General features: G+C 44.8%; 1 protein-coding gene across 1 annotated transcript; it reads right to left on the reverse strand.

The window, feature by feature from the left end:
* Nucleotides 1-786: 786 nt before the first annotated feature.
* Nucleotides 787-21,268, reverse strand: PKD2L1 (polycystin 2 like 1, transient receptor potential cation channel; the record flags this gene model as incomplete). Its single annotated transcript, XM_081268105.1, has 15 exons — nucleotides 20,995-21,268; nucleotides 20,408-20,521; nucleotides 10,033-10,160; nucleotides 9,361-9,614; nucleotides 8,139-8,363; nucleotides 7,770-7,998; nucleotides 6,967-7,137; nucleotides 6,612-6,793; nucleotides 6,220-6,340; nucleotides 5,063-5,161; nucleotides 4,753-4,874; nucleotides 3,200-3,326; nucleotides 2,322-2,440; nucleotides 1,954-2,077; nucleotides 787-846 (listed from the first exon to the last, which is right to left on the reverse strand). The coding sequence occupies exons 1-15, from the start codon at nucleotides 21,227-21,229 to the stop codon at nucleotides 787-789; spliced, it is 2,310 nt and encodes a 769-aa protein (XP_081124231.1). The 5' UTR covers nucleotides 21,230-21,268.
* Between the last annotated feature and the right edge of the window lie 1,176 nt (nucleotides 21,269-22,444).

Here is a 22,444-nt window from a genome sequence, read left to right on the forward strand (position 1 = left end):
ATCCTATGGAAAAATAGAATCAGAGTCTAACACATATTCCAGAGATGTCTGAATCCTGAGGTCATTTTCTTGCCGAATTCCCTTCAGGCTCCATTTCATCTTCTGAATTACAGCCCCCTCAATTCCCAGTGTTAAGTGGAACTCCAAGAGGCAGAATTCTCTGGAAAAGCCTTTGTTGACTTTGCTATGGCAGAGCACCACTCTAATAACTCTGCAATTTTGGAATATTACCTCATCAGAGTCTACTCACCTCTAAGGCTCCCCCTTCTCTTTTACATGGAAACTCTATAGGGGAATACAAGAAACCCATGGATGCTAGCAATAGAGATCTAGATGCACAAATAAGAGTAAGATTTACTAGCAAGTACAGCTAGACACAACCTACTCTCTTGGCTTCTATCTTTTTCACAAATCATGTCTGTCTAGGTGCTTAGGGAGAGTCCTTACCCTCCATTCCTTTATCCTGTTTGTTATTGACATGGTTTTATTACTATTGCAGAGCTAAGTGTACATGCAGTAAGAAGCCCAGTTGGAAATGTCATTTCACAAAGCTATGTGGCTACACACAGAAACACTGAATCAAAAACCTAAACATGATGCCCAGCTACACACAGTAACATTGGCTGAAGAGGCCAGGTAAAGGGTGGGACTCAGCAGCATCCATGTGGGACCTACTGCCCTAGAAGTGGAGAGCATGTAGAGAAGAAGCCTCTGCGGAGACAGAGAGAGAGAGAGAGGAGCCTGCTACTGATGCTTTAGGACCCCTCCTCCATTCTCCTGGACTTCCTATGGGGCTGGAGTCACAGCTGTAGCTAGCTGCAGTTGTTCCCAAATTGCTTGATCCTCCTGTTGGAATAAAAAGAAATAAGTTATCTTAAGGAACAATATGTTTCCCACCTTTCTTTTCTCTGGATCTGATTACAGATAATCCAGACTGCTAGAGACTGAATGTTTTTGTTTCACAAAATTCATATATTGAAATGCTAGCCCCTAATGTGATGGTATTAGGAGGTGAGACCTTTGGTAAATGATTAATGTTGAACCCTCATGAAGGGGATTAGTGCCCTTATAAAAGAGAGTTCCCAGCTGGGTGCAGTGGGGCACAACTGTAATTCCAGGGCTTGGGAGGCTAAGGCAGAAGGTTTGCAAGATCAAAACCAGCCTCAGCAACTTATCAAGGTCCTAAGCAATTTAACAAGGCCCTGTCTCAAAGTTTAAAAATAAATAAATAAGGACTAGGGATATGGCTCCATGGTTAAGCAACCCTGTGTTCAGTCCCTGATACCGAAAAAAAAAAGGGTGGGGAGAGTTTCTCTTGTTCCTTCTACCATGTGAGGGCACAGCAATCTATGAACCAAGAAGCAAGCCCTCACCAGATACTAAATCGGCTACCACCTTAATCTTAGAATTCTTGGCCTCCCAAATTGTGGGAAATATATTTCTGTTGTTTGCAAGCCACCTAGTCTATGATTGTTACGCAAGCAAAACAGACTTAAAGACAGACCTTGCTTAGAGGCCAAGGCAGGCCTTAGGCCAGGGCAACAACTTGCAAACCTTTCCTACATCATCACCTCCCCTGATATGCTGACAACTATGAACATGTTTCCCTAGGACCCTGAAAACATAGGTCTTTCAAAAATGTTCTACACTTTCCACCACTGAGGAGCTGGGTATGGTGGCCCATGTCTGTAATCTCAGTGTTTGGGAAAGCTGAAGCAAAAGGATCCCAAATTTAAGACCAGTTTGGGAAACTGAATAAGACCCTGTCTCAAAATAAAATTTAAAAAATGTCTGGGTATATAGCTCTGTAGTAAAACACCCCTGGGTTCAATCCCCAGTGTCACAGACAGACACACACATACACAAAAAGTCTCCCCACCCCTAAATGAGTGGGAAAAGATAGTAGCATTCATCTCTGGAGAACTTAGAGGACCCAGATCACGGGCCACTCACCACTGCTGGGGAGGGAGTCAGCCACTCCTTCCTCTCTAGCATCTTCAGCTTTGAGCCTACAGCATCAACCTGAGACACAACTCCCTCCAGAACAGTCTCCAGCTGCAGAACTCTCCTTGTGAGCCTGTGAAGGATTGAAGAGTGACCAAGGGAGCAGATCATTGGGGAGATGGGTGTCTACAGGGACAGAAATAACAGAATGATGTGTATTTGAATGGGAATAAGGAAGGTGTTGCCCAACCTTGTAGGGAGAATCACAGGGAAGCAAAAGTTCTCCCTGGACTAGGACAGGGAATTGGAAGTTGTGGAAAGAAACTCAACATAGGATATTACAGACACAGCTACCCTGGGCTCCTGGATTCACGTACAAGTAGAATTCTTCTCCGCAAACCCAGCCTTCTGCTCTAGCAGCCTCTGGGCCCAACTTGCTCATTGGGCTCTGCACAGTTGCCTGACCCAGGTTTTCAATCTCAGCACTGAGGGCCACCTGATCAGGAAGTCAGAGGTTAGAGGGGATAAGATGATTCTGGGAAGGCATCAGCTCCTATTCTATTACCTGCTCTAATGAGCTCTGGGCTTCAGTTCTTTCTATCCCTCTTCCCTCCCAAACTGGAGACAATAGGGTCAGGATGGTGCTGGATTAACTTCTGGAGAGGGAGTCACTTCCCAAAGAAACAAAATGTGAGCTCTTCAAAATCTTAATTGAGGTGTTCACTAGAATCCAACTCCATTCCGGAGAGGAGAGACAGTACCAAAATTTTTCATCCTTTCTCTCTGGGCTGCTATCACCCTGGCCTTGATTTTTTTAGTCTATAGCGGATAGGGATGGAGCAGGCTGAGTAGGAACAGCTGAGGAACTGAAAATCCCAAGGAAGAAGCAGATCTTCAGAGGGAATTGTCAGGGCAACTGGTCCATTTTTCCTAAGTCTTTGTTTTACAGTACTTGTTCTCAACCTTGGTTATGCATTGAAATCACCTAGAAAACTCTAGAAAGTATTGAAGTATGGGCCTCACTCCCACAGCCTCTGATCTAATTGGTCTAGAATGTGTGGCCTGAGTATAAGGATTTTTAAAGGTTCCTCGGGATATATAATGTGCAACAGTATGAGAATCACTATTCTCGAGAGCTCTTTCCTGCTCATCTATGGGAACATTTTCAGTTTGGGTTTGTGATCCAGGCGTGTTGGGGAGAGAGGAAGGGGAGCAACATCCTTATACTGACTCCCCACCAGCCAGCCCTGCTCACTCTCTCCTCCTCCAGGTCCTGTCGCATTTGTTCCTGCTCCTTCTCATCCAGAATGTGATTCCCATCCTGGTCGAACCTGGCGAAGGCAGCTGTGAGCTCAGTGATCTCATGCTCTGCATGCCCAAGTCTGAGGAGAACAGGATCATGAAATGACTTCTGTCTTGTTGAGGGTGTGATCACTCAACTATGGATTCCTTACCCTTTTATTAGTCTCTAGTTAGAGTCTTGATCTCTAAGGCTGGGGTTGTGTGGCTCAGTGATAGAGCACTTGCCTAGCATTTGTGAGGCCCTGGTTTCCATCCCCAGCACCGCTACCACCACCACCACCCAAAAAAAAGGAGAGTCTTGACTGAGTCTTGCTTTCTGGGAATGAAGAGGATCACACAGGAAAGCCAGAATCCCTCAAATCTAGCAATTTTACCTCCAATAAATTGCTTGAATCGATTTCTTCTTCCTGCCCTGACTCCTGATGACTAGATTTAGGGCCTCATGATCTCCTATGGGGGTTATTGCCACATCTCTTTGCCTCTAAACAATCGGCTACTCCCTATGCCCAGCTTCCCTTTACTTCCTGCTCCTGAAATCCATCATCCTTCAATATACAACTAGAGTAACTAACATTTTAAAACACAGGTCTAATAGCTATCTATGGTGGCTCATGCCTATAGTCCCAGATACTTGTGAAGCTGAAGTAGGAGGATTACTTGAGTCCACAAGTTTGATAGGAGTCTAGGCAACATAGTGAGACTCTGTCTCAAAAAAATAAGTAAAATAAAATGCAAGTCTAGATATACCCCTTCCCTGCTTAAAAATCTCTCCTGGGCATCCCAGTGTGTGGATAGATTTGATGTTCAAGGCCTTTCCCAAAGTGGCCCTTGCCCATTTCTCTGACCTCATCTCCTACTATAACCCACCTTTTATTTGAAATCTTAGCAATGCTCAGCTACTTATTTCTCTTCTATGAATTCTTAGTTTCACACTCCTATGCCTGTGTATATGACTTAATGTCTCAGAAGACCTTCCTCTTCTTGTCCACTCACAAGCTATCCATCCTCCAAAACTTTATTAAGAAATAACCTCTTCCAGGAAGCCGACCGTTAAGCCTAAATAGAATTGGTAACTCTCTTTTCTCCATGTGCCCTCTCTTTTCATGTCACTTCTGTGATTTGATTTATTTTCCTATATGTCTATTAGCTCCTACAGGACAAAGGCTTTGTCTCATTTAGTTATGTTGTCCCCTACTCAGTTCCTGGTCCACTACTGGTATTCCCAATGTGTTTGTTCAATGTTTTGTGGAATGAGGCATTTGTACAATAATGAGGAATTATGTTGTTTTACACCAAGAGTTGTTCAGAAAGGTCCAGGATGTTATAGACTATGGCCAGATACCTTGGTCTCTGAAAGAAAACAATTCTGAAGGTAAGGATAAAAACCCATGGGCAAAGGTCAGAGGCCCACAGACCAAGGCTAAAAGCTTATAGACAAAAGATGTATAGTTGATAATCAAGAACTTATTGACCAAAATAAAGAAGATTGAATGCCTGGTTGCTCACTCCCTCAAGGTTTTGGTGAAATCCTCAAACTGGATCTCCTGTTCTCCACCCTGCAGAACCTTCTGTACATCTGAAACCCGTTCCTTCTTCAGACGCAGCCGTAGGAGGGTCTTGTTGTAGCTCTGAAAGGGAAAGGAAACAGGCAAAAGTCCCCATAGACATCTCATCATCCTTGGATTCCTCCTCCACCCAAAATATGTCAGGCTTTCAGGGAAAAGTCAAAAGGGCAGCATAGGCTTCTATGACCGCCAGAAATAGATCATTCACAGAGGCAGATGCAGAGAGGAACTCAAGGAGACTGCATAGTCACCTGTTTTAGGAGGTCAGAAAGTTGCAACTCATCCTTCTGTCCAGCCAACTCCTCCTTGACTTCTGAGTATGTGTCATTGATGATAGCTAGGAACATGTTCTGGAGGATAAAGTGGGGACATGGGTCCTTACCCTCAGACCCATTAAAAACATTGAACTCATGCCACAGACACATGTTCTAAAGGGCCCAATGGTCCCAACCTCAGCTTTGTAGCCCACCCTGCCTCTCAGGGTCGGAGAGCCCAGCCTTTCAGCACATTTCTGTTAGGGATGGATCTTGCTCCCTCATCAACCCAGCATTCTCATTCTCAGTTGCTGCATAATCTTTCTGACACAGATACTCCAACATGCCACTTGTTGAAGCTAGGAACTTCTTCTCGAGATGAGAGTAGAACTGTGCTCTCTTTACCATCTATTCCCCAATTGGTGTCTGTATCCCCAGTGATTGATCAAACAAAGAAACTTCTGGGGCTTAGGACACAGTTCAGAGGCAGACCACTTGCCTAGCATGTACAAGGCCCTGGGTTTTATCCCTAGAACTGAAAGAAAAAGAAGGAGGAGAAGGAGAAGGGAAGGAAAAGAAGGGAAGAAGGGGGAGGAGGAGGAGGTTGGAAGGAGGAGGGAGAAGAAGAAGTAGTAGAGGAGGAAGAAGAGAGTTAGTGGGGAGAGAGAGAGAGAGAGAGACAGACAGACAGACAGACAGACAGACTTGCTGACCATGTTAATAAAAATCAAATCTAGATCCCAGATATTTCCCAGTTGGCAGGGAGAGAAAACAACCACCAAATCATGACAGTAGAAATCAGTAAAAGCAATAAAAGGTCTCCAAAGGAAGGATCATCTTGGGAAAATAGGCATAGAAGCTTCTGGGGCAGCTACTTCTCAGGAGGCAATTCCCTCTCCTTTTCCATCCTTGGAGGGTAGGAGTTTGATTTTTCTTCAGGGAAGAAAACCTCCTGACTATGTTGGACATGCTGACCACATTAGCCAGCTCTGGGAAGGTTCAAAGGAATGTCCCCCACCACATGCACACATGCACTCTCTGTCCTTGATTAAAGTAATAACCCATCATAATCCTGAGTAGAGTACAGAAGGGGTCAAAACTCTACCCTGGATGCTCCCTATGTTACCACCCGTATCCCCCAGGGGGATCCTCACCAAGAGCACAAAGAAGACGAAGAAGACGTAGGTGACAAAGTAGGCAGGGCCCAGGATGCGGTTGGCATTGTTGATAGCATTGTAGTCAAAGTCCCCAAGAATTATCCGAAACTGAGTGAAACTGAGAGACCAAGTCTGGGCTTCACCCAGAGCCTAAACAAACTCTAGCTCCAATCCATATCCTATCCCACTTAACTAACTTCAGACAGACCCATCACTCCACCTCTGACCCAATCTGATACAAAACAGGTTAGTAAATTACTTGAGCATTCACCTGGGCTTCTTGAGACTTTAACCCAGACACCTTAAGGAGAGACATGCCCACATGTGTCCCCCATTTTCCCCAAGGAGCTGGAAGGTGAAGGGCAGAGGGTGAAGAGTGGGATACACACATGCACTTGATGAAAGTGCTAAAGTTTTCCACTTGAGTCCCAAAAAGCAGGTAGCCAAGCTGGGCATAAGCAAAGAAAACAATGAAGAACATGACGGCAAAGCCTAGGATGTCCTTGGCACAACGGGCTAGTGTAGATGAGAGCTGGGTCATGGTTTTGTTGAAGCTGATGTACTTGAATATCTGCAAAAGCCATGACAAATGCAGTGGTGAAGAAAAGTGAAAAATGTTTTTTTAAAAAAAAAGCCCATCCCAGGGGAACTATGGAGGACACAGAAATTAACAAATGAGATAGGTATTAAGGAGGGGAGAGTAAGTGCCCTAAGGCAGGTCTGGGAGAGGAGAGCCCCATGTACCTTGATCCAAGCAAAGAAAAGATTGACAGCATTCATGTTGTTGTACTGTGTCTGCCAGAAGGCCAGGAACTCAAAGTCAGCATATGTGTTTGGCTGCTGCAGGAGCTTACCCATCAGCCGATTCACCTCCAGGGTTCGGAACATGTGGAAACCCATGGCCATAATGGAAAGCTGTCACAAAGGGATCAAGGGGTTGTCAGGGAGTCTCAAGGGAAGTTCAAAGGTGAGGTCCCACAAGAGAGATGGGGCAGTTAAGACAGGTGGGCTAGAAACACCCCTCCCTGCTGAGGTGTTCACTAGCTCAGGTTTAGATAAAGCCAGAGAGGGTGATTGAGAGCAATTTGAGTGTTCTAAAGCCCGAGAGAAGGCTTTAGGGCCAGTGGCAAATGTATAAGGCCACAGGGAACCAGAGTCAAGAAAAATATTTCTCCCACCCCCATCACTTTCAAACCTTGATCAGTTTATAGATGAAAATGAAGGAGCAGAATATTTGAACAGAAAAGAAAAGGCAGGGCTTTCAGGGGGACAGGTCATAAGGGCAAAAAACAGGAGAGGAAAGAATATCAAGTGTGTAAAAAGCAGAGGCCTAGACCATAGGAGAGGAGAGGACATGTAGGAGATAGGGTCCCCCAAGGGCTGAGTCAGGGGAACCTCACCCTCTCACCCAGGGAGCTGTGGCACAGTGATTTGACCCGAACTCAGAAGGAGGGCTCAGTCTTCAAAAGGAAGAACTTGGAGCTCCCACCAAGACGTATGCCCCTCCTTCCCCAGTATGTTCCATGTCCCAAACATTTGTCCCTCACCAAAATGACCACAAGGTCCAGTACATTCCAGATGCTGCTGAGGTAGTGAAGCCGGTGCATGTGGAGCTCCAGGATTTCCTCCACCACATAGTATAAGATGAAGATGCAGAAGATGATCTCACAGCCAACGATGAAGAAGTCCCAGTTGCTCACATAGCGAATCAGCTTAACTGTGCGAATTTGCCAGGATGGAATGGCACCTCCTGTGGCTGGGAACTCTACCACTAGTCTGTAGGGGAGCAGAGACTGGGGGTAGACTGGGAAAATTCCTCCTATATCCCCTCCTTCCCACATCTATCCAAGGCCTATATTTAGGGAAGGATCTCAAGCATAGCACACAGGGACCAGCAGCCAGGCAAAAGGGCCCACCTCAGAACACAGAAAAGATTGATGTTGGCATTGTAGACAGAGAAGTCAATGAAGACCACCCGAGTGCCTCTGTCCAGCCACAGCCCCTCCTGAAGGTTCCGAAGTGCCTCTGCACTAGCCTGTCGAGACACTGGAAGGTCCAAGTAGTAGCCACCTCCGCTGTAGCTTGTGAGCCTCCCCCAGTGGGAGGAGCCCCCCAACTCCTCCTGGGAGTGGTATGTCCACCTGCCACAGAAAAAGCCATCTGAGCAAAGAGAGTCTGAGCCAGCCCAAAAGCTCATCTCCAAGATGATGGTAACACGTTATGATTTTCTGGGCCTTACACTTCCATATACATCATATATCTATGCACACACTATGTGTGTACATATGTATATGTGTATGCATGTATATATAACACGATATATATACATTATACAATATGTATTTCACACATATTATTTTGGTTGATTCTAATAACAACAAGAAGTGAGAAGGGAGTAATTATTATCCACATTTTACAGAAGAGGAAACTGAGATTTAGAGTTTTCCAAGATAAGTAGCTATATAGTGACAGAATGGAAACTCAAATGTAAATCTCCTCATTTTCCACTATTTTTTCAATGACAAAGACAAGTTCCACTTTTGCCCAAACCAGAGCAGTCTCTATAAGGGAAGCACCTTGACTGTAAATACAGAAAAGATTCTTACTGCTCTCATGGCTGTTTGACCCACAGATTCCCCATTCTACCACCTCAAATTTCTAAGCTGGACCCCTATTTCCTCCCCATTCTGTCCTGTCCATCCCCTTCTTCTACTTCCTTCATCTCATTCATCTGAAACCTCCTGTTTCTCCCCCTTGAGTCTCAAGGGCTGGGTTCTCCAGCCAAGACTTTTGTGACAGTGTCAACTTCACCCCTTCATCACACTCCCAAGGGACTTCTGCACTGAGATGCTTTCCCTGTGGGGACTGCCTGCAGAGAAGGGTCAGTGTAATTGTGACCTTTCTGTGGAAAGAGGTTCAGAGGCTACAGACTATCTGCTAGTCTGTCTCCTCTATGCCTGAGTGACACACACCAATGTCCTTACAGTTTGCACTTGGGACTCAGGGAGACGCCCATCAAGTCCCCTGAAGTGTAAACCCCTAAGGCTCTTGAAGCCTTGGCAGAAGTGGTTCCCACTCCTTGAGATGATGTCAGGTTCAGAGGGGCAGCCCTATGGCCTTGGCTGGGGGCTCACTCACGCTGTGCCATTGAGGAGCCCAAAGGGGAGTTGCTCTTCTTTGTCTGGAGAGTAGACATCATAGCAGCTCAAAATGTCGTCACGGAAGTCCTCATGCACCACACAGGAATCATTGCGAACCCGCAGCTGCCGCAGCCTTGGGACCCCCAGGAGCAGGTTCTCATAGTAGATGAAGGAGTGTGAGCCGTGGCCCAGGCTCTGGTTGTTGTACCACTTGGTCCAGTACAGACTGTCGAGGAGTGGGCCCTGGGCAAACTGGACCACAGGCTAGGTTGGGCTGACCCAGCCTTCTCCTGATTACTGATTTTCATCCTGACTCTCTGGTCACCAGTTAGTCTCTGGTGTCTTTTGTTTGAGCCCTCAACTGACCAGTTGATCCAGGGACCTTGACCAGATCCTGAGTTGACTCTATGTGTAAAATGCATTTTGAGGTTCAGCCCACCCTCTCACCCCCAATTCTGGTCTAACCTCTGATTCGTTCCCTTATCAACATGCCGATCCCTCACTCACCTCCACCTCAACTCCAGCCTAACTCATGACTCAGCCTGATTCCTGATTGACCTTATCTTTGAGCATATGGTCCATTGTCTGGTGTCTGGCATCCCCATGCTCTGGCCTGTGATTTCAGGCCATTGAAAAGCAGAAGATAGACAGGAGGCAATTTCATACTCACATCCCAGAAGTCTGCCATGCTGCTGATGTCCTGGAAGGAGACTCCAGTATCTGACGGGGTATGTAGGAAGAGATCAGACATCACTTTGGTGTAGTAATAGGCACTGGAGCTTGTCATCCCATAGGTCACTAGAAAACAACCCCAGAGAATGTGTCATTCTCATAGTTCCCATCTCCATTCCCCAGAGGTGACAGGAAAGCCCACTGCCCTTGGAACAGAGGTGCTACCTACCTACACTTAGAGATAGCTGGGGAGGCTGATGGTGGCTCTGGGGGAAACTAGGGAATGCATTAGGGAAGGGTAAGGCCACAAGGCTCCTCTTCTCCTCCCAACTCACCTCAGAGAGACTGAACTCCACTCAGTAACTCTCCCTTGATATTGCCATCTTAGAATTTCACTTTTCTCTCCTGATTCAATTTAATTCCTAATATTTACTCCCCAGAGGCAAGATATTTCCGTCATCTGCTTTGGATGGTGCTTCCTTTTATTTTTCTTTTCTTTATGCCTTTTGGAAGTGTCTCCAAATTCTAGATCACTCCAAAACTCTGGCCAAACACTTTACAATACAACACTTTTTTTTTCTTAAGTTTACAATACAGATGTGGTCTCCTGGCTTCTTGAGTCAGTGACTCTGCAATTATGGGAGCAGCAGGCATGGCTAGTGCATCCTGATGGGCACATTTGTCTCCTGAGAGAGGGACTCAGAACATCCCAGATTAAAAAGACCTGGATCTCCCTCAACTGCTCATAAGCCCACACCCAGTCCCATGTGCCTAAAGTAGATCTCTCAAGGGACCCTCCCCAGGATTCCTGGTTAAAAGAGAGGATTTGAAGAGAATATATCACTTATTTCATAGATTGTCTCTCAATTTTGGTTTGTTTGGCTCTTCCTTATGATTAAATTTAACTTACACATTTTAAGAAGGAGTGTCATACAGGTAATATTGTGTCCTTCTCAGAGCATCACATCAGGAGGGACATATTATTTGTTTGTCTCCTTACTGGGGAAGTTAACTTTGATCCCTTTTTAAGATAGGGTCTACCAGGTTTCTCTAGTGGCAAATTATGATTTTTCATTTTATGGTTAATATGCATTTTGTGGATATACCATGTAGATATCCTCTTACTCACTAATATTTTACCTACTAGATGAAAGTCTATTGATAACTTTGATTATTATTAATATGATTACCAAATAGTGATTTTTTTCAATCCATTATTCCTTCTGAATTAATTAGTTGGCATTATTTTGAGAAAGAATTTCCCTTGCTCCTTATTCATTTATGTGTATCAGTTTGAACTCATGAATTCTTGGCTTCCCCTCACCATGGGTTGTAATTTGTTATTGTTGTTTATTTTATTACTCAAAATTTGAGGGCTAGGTCATGAAAGACATAGAAAGGGTAAGGACTTCTCAACCTTAAAAGGGGATAAACAACAATAAAAATTAAATGTAATATGAGATCCTATAATGGATCTTGGACTATAATTTTTTCTTTTGCTTTAATAGCTATTAATTAGTGAAACTGCAATACGTTCTATTCATTAGATAACAATGATGGATAAATGATAATTTCTTGTCTTTGATAAGAGCATAGTCTCAGTTTTTAAAAGTATTTTTTAGTTACACATGGACACAATATCTTTATTTTGTTTATTCGTTTGTATGTGATGCTGAGGATTGAACCCAGTGCCTCACATGAGACAGGCAAGCACTCTGCCACTGAGCCATAACCCCAGCCCGAACATTCTCGGTTTTAAAAATATACTTTAAGGTATTTAAGAATAATGGAACATTTTAGCTGCAATTTACTCTTTTTGATGGTGGTGGGTACCGGGGATTAAATTCAGAGGCATTTAACCACTGAATCACATCTCAGCCCTATTTTGTATTTTATTTAGAGACAGGGTCTCACTGAGTTGCTTAGTGCCTCACTTTTGTTCTGGCTTTGAACTCATGATCCTCCTGTCTCAGCCTCTCGAGCCACTGGGATTACAAGCATGCACAAGTATGTCGGGCTGCAATTTACTCTTAAAAGTAATGGTGTGTGTGTGTGTATGTGTGTGTGTGTGTGTGTGTGTGTAAAATACTCATATCTGGGAAATCTGGGTGAAGAGTAGGATATATATATATATATATCATATATATATATATATGAATCAGAGATGAAAAAAGGCTATCACAATGAATACCATCTATTGGTCATTCACGAGGTTTAATCAGCCTATGTCATTAGGAAAAGTTTAGTTCAGTTCATAATTGCTGTGTGATCTCTCAGCAGACAGAAGTTAAGTTTCCTGTGGGAATCCACTTTTCACATCCAGAAAACGACCATTCTCCAGATACTAAGGCCAGATGTGAGTTAGAGAGAAGAGAAGTGAAGGTGGTATGTCTGAACTTTGCTAACATATAACATATAACATTTTATATATATATATATATACATACATACATATATGAATATATATATATACATATATATATGAAATATATATGAAAATGTTTAATGTAGTATTTATCAGCCTCTTGTGAGCAATTCCCTTCAAGAATTTTCTTTATCAGATCTTGTGCCATATTTTCTGTCACCATCCCATTGGAAAGGGAACAACTGGGGTGGATAGGAGTTTGTCTATAATCTTGAAGGAAATGCGGGGGGCAAAGAATGAACCCTGATTTGGTACTTAACATCATACTTCTTGCAGGCTGGGGGTCCAGGGAATCAACAAAGAAGAAAGCACTATTTCACATTTCCCCACTCCACTCTGTTAACAAAGTTCAGACATACCACCTTCACTTCTCTCTAACTCACATCTGGCCTTAGGATCTGGAAAATGGTGTTTTCTGGATCTGAAAAGTGGGTTCCCACAGGAAACTTAACTTCTGTCTGCTGAGAGATCACACAGCAACTATGAACTGAACTGAACTTTTCCTAATGACATAGGCTGATTAAACCTCGTGAATGACCAATAGATGGTATTCATCGTGATAGCCTTTTTTCATCTCTGATTCCAAGTTAAATGTCCAGAATTAACATTGCTCTGGAGGGCTATCAATAATTTATGGAGGCATAATATCTACAATCATTACTCAAGACAGTAAAGATTATGGTTTCTAAGATAATTGGCCTTCTAAGATAAATTTACCTGGTCAAATGCTTCTTGACACATGGAAATTCAGTATTCATACTTCTTTGTAACTCTGATTAAAATACATTGAATTGGTAAGATCAAGAAGGAAACTTAAAACCCTTTAAAGTGAGGGTCTAAACTTGGTTTAGTACTTATTTAACACCTTCTTTCTATCTAAATACCCTCTCTTCCTTGTTAATTCTTATTTTTGCAAATTTTGTACTTTGTGCAAAGGTACACCTTAAGGTATTTAGGAATAATGAAGCATTATGTCTGTAATTTATGCTGAAACAGTAATTATATGTAGGTGGGAGTGAACATAAATGAGAGATGCTTTCCATCACTATTTTGTGAAGCCCAAACTATTTCAAATACTCCACATTTTGATATGTAATAGACAAAATTATCAGTTTATGAATGTGAATTATTACAGACTTCTTATATATGTTAAACAGACATTGTTCAAAATCTCCAATTGTACAAAATACCTTGCTATGTATCATGATTTCTATCCTCAAAAAGTTCTATTGAGGAAGATGGCCCCAAATGAACTTGGTGTCATCAAATGAGCATAAATTTCAAGCCAGACAGAACCTAGGTTCAAATCCCAGTTCTGCCACTTACAATATAAACTTAGCCTCTGAATTTCAGCTTTCTCAGCTATAAGGAAAGAAATATAGTAACTTTCTTACAAGTTGTGAAGTTAAAGATGATATCTTTAAATTGTATGGAAAACAGCAGATGCTCAATACCTGCCAGTAATCCTGTTGTGTGCTCCTCAGGGATAAGGACTGTGCTTTGTTCATTTTGCATAGTGCCTGGTGTTTAATAACAACTTCTTATTTTTCTTCTTCTTATTAATTCAATCCCACTAGGGACTGAACCCAGGGGCACTTTACTCCTGAGCAATATCCCCAGCCCTTTTTATTTTTATTTATTTATTTTTTTTGAGGCAGGGTCTTGCAAAGTTGCTTAGGGCCTTGCTAAGTTGCTGAGGCTGGCTTTGGATTTGCAATCCTCCTGCTTTGGCCTCCTGAGCTGCTGGGATTACAGGTGTCTCTTGTGTGTGAGCCCCACACCCCGTGTTCCTGTGAAGATACTTTGAATGGCAGCCATCCTGCTCGCGTTAACCACACGTCTGAAGCAAACATGGCCCTCTCAAGGTAATTTATTTTATGCATTTACTGTTTACCGAACAAACATCTGACTGTGTACTCGAGTGTATTTAGCAGCATTGTTGACGGTGCCCCCCTGTGTTTGCCTGAGATACTGCGCTCAAGGTAGAGGTTCCACTCTGCTCATCACTGTAATTTGCACATTGCTCCGTGGACGCTGAGAGGCCTGTGTCCTGTCCCTGTTAATGGAAGCGTGCTCTGAACCTGTCTGCCTCCCACCGCTACTCCTTGCCTTCGGTCTCAGCCCCCAGAGGGTGTCCACAACTACTTGGAACAGAAGGCAAAAGTGGAATTCCAGACAGAAGCTTGATTGGCTCTTCAGTGACAAGCTTGGCCTTGCTGTGGCCCAGACATCAGCCTGCCCAGAATTGCCAGGAGGCTTTGGCGGACTCCACGGTGCCACAGCACAGTCCTTCCTTTGCTGAGTTCAGATGCCTACCTTCCACCTTCCTTTGGAAATCACAGACAACTCACTGAAGTGTCTCCAAGGAGAACAAGTTTTACCAAAATGAATCCTTCTGCATTTAACTGATCAAATGGATGAATCTGACCCTCTAGGTTTCTTTCCCCAGCAGGGAGCTGGTCTGAGTGTTGACTGTTGGCTTCACTGAAGCATCTTACCCTGAAGGCCTGAGAAGAAGCACAGTGGCCAAGCTGGGCTTAACTAGTAAGCCATGGTTGGCCACGGTTGCTGGAGGCTTCCTGCTCAGAGAAGGAGAGAGGGAACTGAAGGAATAGTCAGGGGGTCAGAGAGACTAGGTTGAGTCTGGTTTTCCAGATGAATGAGAAGGAAAGGATTGGTGGAGGGTTTGGTGCTACAGTCGGAAGATTTGCAAATGCTAACACATTCCTGTGTGAGGCACATCACCATTTGTCAGTTATTGTGAATATGTGTATTTTAGCAATAAGATTCAGCTGGTCAGATTTTTCTGGGCAGTCTCAGTGACGCATTTCCTGTGCTGTGATTGTTCTGAAGACAGAGTGGCTCTAACCACTGTGAGAAGCCAAATAAAAATTCATCCCCCGCCCCCCAAAAAAGGGCTAGGGATGTAGCTCAGTGGTACAGCACTTGCCTAGTATATGCGATCCCTAGATTTGAAGTGGGGGGATAAGGGGGGAAGAAAGACAATTTTATTCCAATCTCTAAGATTGCTTCATCCTCTCCAAATAATGAAGGATTCTACCAAACTGTGGATAGAACCTTGAAACCCACTGAAAGGAAGCAGAGCGAATCAAGGTAGGCTTTTCTTCACAGCCAGCAATGGGTAAAAAGTATCCAGTCAACATTAGTTGTTGGGCAGACATGAGTCACCAAAGGCCAAAGGTTTCTGCCCTCTTCCCCACTCCATAGTAATCAGACCCAGTCTTGTTCTGGCTCAGAGCATCTCTTACACAGGCCAGTCCCAGGTGTACCTTTGAGATAACAACCTTTGAGATATCTCCTAAAACAAGTAGCCATTGTTTCTATACAAAGACCTTCAATGTCTCCTTCCTCAGCAAAAGGTCATAGCCATTCTTCTTTCCAAAAAGACAAAGAAAGAGCTGGAAACCCTTACATATCATGGTGGTGGTGTGGGGGCAGAGTAGAGACAGGCAGGAAGATCTTTCATTCTCTAGCACTTTCCTTGCTGAGCAATACTGGGACAGGATGGACTCCACGACTCAGGAACTGTATTTGTAATGACATTTTCCTTATCTTCAGAATAGAAATAATAGCATCTATCCCTTACAGGATTGCTGTCAGGGTGCAATGAGATCCTAGGTGTGAAAGCTCTTTGTGAGACTTCAAGGGCTGCACAGGTGATATTGTTATGGTGAGAAGATTGATGGTTCCCCCACATTGCCTGCATAAAAAAGATAGCTCTGTTCAGCCAGATCAGTCTCTGAATAGCCACTAAATTCCTGGGTTAAAGCATAGTGGGGAAGAGATGTGGTCAGTAGGGCTGTCTGAGCTAGGCTACTAGGGCCCATCCTAGGCCAGATTGCTACCCAGGTGATGTGTAAATGTGTTGTTTTTTCTTTTAGCTCCCAGGAACCAGGTGCTGGAAATGAGAGCCCTGGTGCTTGGTTCCCTACCCAGGGTCTAGAGGTCCAGCTTCTCCATGATCCCTCCCTTCTCCTTTTCCTTCTTAAAGAGTGTCTTATGCAATTTACACAAAATAAGTGTTATACTCTAAAACATAAGGAAACTATCCACCCTCATTAGTAATAAAACCCAAGAAAATTAAAGCAATTGTACAATTTTATACCTATTTAATACTAAAAGGTATGAATGAGAGAATCCAATTTTCATGAGGTTAAGATGAAATTGATAGCAGTAGTGGCATAGAGACAAAATGATAGCATTTTGTCTCTAGTACCAAGGAAACAATCCTATCTATTGGTCTAATATTTTGACTCTTTGGAAGTTCCCAAGGAAACAATCAACAAAAGTGAAAAAAGAACTGTGTGTGTATGTATGTATGTGTGTGTATACCCATAAAAGGCAGATATTGAAATAATAATGTAAATGTTTTATTTAATTGCAGTATAACTATAATCATTAAAATGAAAATTTATAAAATACTCAGAAACATGAGAACGTATTTAAGGTGGATTTCTAAATGAAGGTGTGTGACATAATACAACTAGGTAACTTTGATCCCCATTGAGAATGTATCACCTAATTGCAGATGGCAGCGTTCAGGGAGGCTAACAGAACAGGGAGCAGACGCTAGGATGTTGAAGCCAGCATATTGGAGAGTGCGAAAATAGACTTATTGAGACCATAATCAAGGTCCATAATGCCCAAAAATTTACCTGAAAGAAGGAAGAGTCAGGGAAAGGATGGAATTAGCATGAATATTATTTTACTATTTGTTGGAAGACGCTCAGAATATGAAGTTTTCCAAGTTTCACAGCATTCTTGGGAGTCTGGTATTTTGAGGGTGAAGACTTTAATTCTCAAGGTCAAAGGCAGTTCAGTGGCACATCTTCAGGTCATATAATGAATGAAATGACTTCAAGGAGTACTAAGATCCCAACTCCAGAGAAGCTGAAGGTTTTCAGAGATTTAAAGTTTTCAGGTTATTTCTCCTTCCTTTAACCTCCATTGCTCCCTGGGTTCATGATGCTGCAGTACAGATTTATAGTCTGCACAGTAGACCTCACTTATCATGTGCCAGAGAGACAGACAGACATGCTAAATTCTTAGCACAATATTGGGGGGCTATTTCATTCCACCATCACAGCCATCTTATCAGGTGGACGTGATCGCTACCCAAGGCTAAGAGAAATTATCAAACTTGCTCAGATCACACTTGGAAGTGCCAGGCCTTGAACCCAGACAGTCTGACTTCAGAGCTCCAGTGCTTAACCAGCACGCTAAATCAACTAAACTGACTCAGTGACCCTGGTAAGAATGCTGTGAGGGTTAAATAAAATATACCGCTGATGTGCTCAGCACAGGACCATCACCTTTCCTTCTCAAATTTCCCAGAGACACCTCTCTGCCCAGGACTTTCTTCTCCCTCCAGAATTAGGAGAACTCAAATGTATCATGTCACTCCTATGCTTTGAACCCTTCAGTGGCCCCTTCAGTGTCCCTTCCATGTCCCTTCCATGTCATGCCCAAACAGTCCCTTGCTGGCCTTCCCTGATTACACAGCAGCCTTGATCTCTTCACCTCTCTGCCCCTCCCCATCTCTGCTCCAGCCACAATGATGCACCTTCACTAAACTGTGCCCTCTGTCCCTACTGGGCCTTGCAACATGCCAACCTCTCTTCCTAGAAACTTCTTATCTCTTCATTTTCCTTTCAAGAGGCGAAATCCTCTTTCTCAATTCTCAGCTTGAATGTTCACTTCCTTGAATGTTCACCAGAAGTAATAGCATCCCAGGTTTTAGCTGTCAGATTGCCCAAGGAGTATTTTGTCCAATAATGGGCATCAAATTGATCAGATCTGGAGACAGGCAAACCAGCATGGTGAACACTCTGAAATGGGTTTTAATATAGTCTCAGCCTTCATGGAGAGTAGCCCACATAAGACTCACACAATCATATTGGATCAAGTAATTACTGGTGAGGAAATTGACAATCAAAGAAATTAGACAACTTGCTCAAGTTTTCTCAAATGGTAAATGGCAGAGTGTGGTGTTTGAAGCCAAATCTGTGCAGATTCAGAGCCCACACCTTCAATCTCTGCATAATACCACCCTGGACACCATGTTATGATGACTGCTTTCTTGAGAAAACAGACATTTTTTAAGCTGGAGAACAGATGACTAAGGAGAAATATGGTCACTATGTTCATTCCAATGGTTGAAAGGCTATTTCTTCAGAAAGTAAATTGAAAGTAGATGGCTCGATTGAAGAAAATCCTAAAAAGGAGAAGGTGAAGCCCTCTGGGTAAAGGCTCAAGTATCAGTCATCTCTGTCCCTCAGTTCAATGTCTGGCACAGCAGAAGGAGCTCCATAAATGGAAAGGAAGAGAGCTACCCACAGCAAAGTGGGTTCCCTGTGAGACTGTGAAATCCCCATGGACCCTCCCCAGGCTGTGCCCGCTTGGACATCAGCAAAGCCACGCAGGAGGGGTAATAGGGAAAGAGCTCTCTGCTTATTCTATAACCTCACTCCAAGATTCTGTAGTTATTAGACTGAGCCTTTGATTTAGACTTTGGCAAATCACAGACCATCTGGCACTAACAAGTGCATTGAGCTTTTAGGAAGAGGAGACCATAGGCTGATGGGACTTCTGGGCTTCAGGACTCTAGCTTCCACCTAGATGTCTTGGTCATGTGCAGAAAAAGGCTCTGTTTGTGTATTTCAGCTGCAGTCATGGGATGTGAGGAAGGAGAGGGTTAGAATGGAAAATCAATACATCAACAAATGAGTCTCTGACAGTCATGTTCTGAAAGGAATCCAATGGCCCCACAATGTGAATCCTGGTCTGACCACTGTCCCTACACAGTCTCCTCTGCACTGTGCTGTGTGTAGGAGGAAAGCCCCCAGAGCAGACCCCTCTGCCCAGCACAGTGAGTCCCCACAGCACACAGCAGAAGCAAGTACATCTGTCCAGTCCCCAGGGGTCCCACACAGTGGGGATGATTCACAGAGATGATGACATTTACTATCAACACCTCTGTTATGAGAACTTTACATCTCACTTTCCAAGGATTTGTGCACCCTCAAATCACAGAGCCTGCTGAGGATGAGTAAGTAAGGAGGCACCACAGCCCGGTTGAGCGTCAGTCACCACACACACACACACACACACACACACACACACACACACAACTACACAGGCACCACCAGCAAGCAGGTAAAACCCCTCTTGCCATGCAACTTTTAAAGGAAGAAAGGAACTGAATACAAAGGTTTTACCCTCATCTGTACAGCCTAGGAGCCTCTGCATGGCTCAACTTCATTATCACCTACAGTCCTTTGAGTTTATCTGTCATAGGCTTCCCTGTGATCTTTCCACTTGCTTCTCTGAGTTCAGATACCAAACCTCCCCAGCTCAGGTGCACAGCTAGAGCTTCATAGAAGCTGCCCCAGCTGCCTGTGGGTGATAGGCTCTCCCCTGGGACCCCATCTCACCCTTCATCCTCACTCTCTTCTCAGGGATCTGAGCTTGAAGGCCACAATTGTCTTCTTCCTGCCCCTAAAGAGTCATGGACCAAATGTAGCACAGTAACTAACCACATGAAAACCACAAACAGAAAGGAGTTTGGAGTGATCTTCCATTCTTTCCAGAAAGGTAAAAAACTTCCACCTTCCAGCAGAAAACAGTGCTACTGAGTCAATATCAGGAATTTGCACTTAAAACCTGGGTTCCCCTTGTTATTCTGTACAAAACCACTTTCATGAACCCACCTTCTTTCACTGATTGCAGTGACAAGTTCTTTGTCAAAGAAATGCCTTAGGCTGAAAAGGCAATAAACAGGAGCTGAATGTTGATATACATAGCTCCCAGGGTGCAGTCTGCTCACACAGGTGGACATGGCCCTACAGGCATCACCTACACACATGTGCATGCAGATGTTGCACATACCGCCCACTGACAGACGTCCACGGAGGCAGACGCTACTCACACAGACAGATGTCCAGCAGGAACACCGTGTACACCAGAAGCTCCCGCAGGGTGGTCTTGACATACAGTTCTCGGTTCTCCACTGTGTTCTCAGTCAGGGTTGTTCCCCAGAGTCCTAAGAGTATTGGAGGGATGCCAACATGTTTCCCCCAGTACCCCTCCCACCTGTCCTTGGACTTCACCCCATCTCCTTACCCATCCCTTGTCCCCTGACAGAATTGGTTCCTCTTCCCACACCAGGCCAGCCCTGTTCCAATCTCCCTCAAGCAGATGGGTGAGGGCTCAGAGTTGTAGAGAGCCAAGTCATGAAAGTTAGGCACCTGTTCCAGGTGGGGAGGTCTAGGGCCTCATCCCAGCTGTGTCCTCCCTCAACCTGATTCCCATGCATCCCAATGGGCCCGCAGAGGAATGACTGTTCCAGGTGCCCCCTGGCAGATCATAAGACTGGCCTGTGTGTCCTGGGGCCAGGCTCCAACACAGGCAAGTTACAAAGGGACACAGAATTCACCTCTTCTTCAGTACCTTTTCACTCCTCAAAATTTCTGGCTCCAATACCCCAGAGAAGCCCTCCCCCCCCACACCCAGTACCTCTGATTCTGTGACAGATATGGAGACAGCAGCTGGACACCAGGGCCCCTTGTGTCTTCTCTTGGGGTCCATCTTCAGGCTTCTTGGGTTGTGCCCGTGGGAGCCCCACACTGGAGATGGTGCAGATTCTCAGCGTCCCATGTGGAGAAGGGGGACCACTGTAAGCAGGGTTGTCCCAAGCTCTGTTCCCCAGCTTCTGCATCTCCTGCCCTTCAGGACTTTCCATGGCATTCATGTGGATGGAGGTGGGATCCTGGCACTCCAGGTGCCCACTCTCTCCTGGAGAAATGGACAAAGGCACAGCCTGGCCTACCCCACAGAGGGCCAGGTAAAGGGATTCTGAGAGCAACTGCTTTCACCCAGCCTCTGCCTCCTGCCTTGGGAGGAGTCTGTGACTGGCTAGGGGAGGGAGCAAGGAAGGACAGAGCGTGGAGCTGACCATCAATCCCGTCAGGGATTCTCTCTCTCTCTTTCTCTCTCTGCAAGTCTCAGGGCACAAAAGAAAGGGGCTTTGAGGGAAATGGGAGTCAGGGTTTAAAGAGGAGAAAGAGGGGAAGGGGCAGGTGATGTGCAGGTAGAGCAGAAGCGGGATGGATGACAGAGGTGAGTGCTGGAGGAGCTGATGGTGCCTGGGGAGGGATGTCCTGAGTCCCAGTGGAAGAGATGATGAAAGGGGAGTAAGGGGAGCTGAGGGAATAGGGAAGCTGCCAGACTCCACTGCAGGTTGGAGCTGATTTCCACTAAAAGCACCTCAAAGGGCCGACATGGATCCGGGTGGGGACCAAAGCCAGGGATGGAGACTGAGAGGTGCTGCCTCCCTACCAGGCTCAGCCAATGAGCTCTTCAAGGTCTCCCCTTGAACTGTCTGTCCCCTAGTGAGTGTAGAAGGGCATTTCCCTTCCTTACCCACCCCCATAGCCACAGGAAAGAATAATGGCAGGAGAAGCCCCTGCCTCAGATCTTAGGGGACAGATTCTTTGACCCCTGATAGGGATTGAAAAAGGATTGAAGAGGTTATTGGATTAATCTAATAATCCAGATTATTGGATTCTTTTCTGAGGTTTGCCCTCCATGGCTCATGGATGAGGCACACCCATATAAGGGTGTTTTGGGGGTATTGGATTCAATTTAGGAGAAGTCTGTGTCCTGCTGGAAAGAATGGATGAGAGAATTAAGGGGCAAGGACAATACACCTGGGACTCCTTATGGAGGTGGTGGGTGGAGTGGGTATCTGGACCCAGCCTAGAACTCTAATACTGGGCCTAGAACTGCAGTCAAGAGCACAAAATGGCAATACAAAAGATACTGGGATTGGTCTGCTTTCTTTCTACCTCAGGTCTCTGCTTGAAACCTGGCTTGGACCCTGAGCACATCCCTGTCTGTGCCTGGTGCTGGCCTCTGATCACCAGCCCTGGCTCACCTACAGTCAAGTTCTATATGTGGACCCCAC

This window comes from Spermophilus citellus, assembly GCF_964194105.1.
Source record: "Spermophilus citellus genome assembly, chromosome: 15".
Taxonomy (NCBI): domain Eukaryota; kingdom Metazoa; phylum Chordata; class Mammalia; order Rodentia; family Sciuridae; genus Spermophilus; species Spermophilus citellus.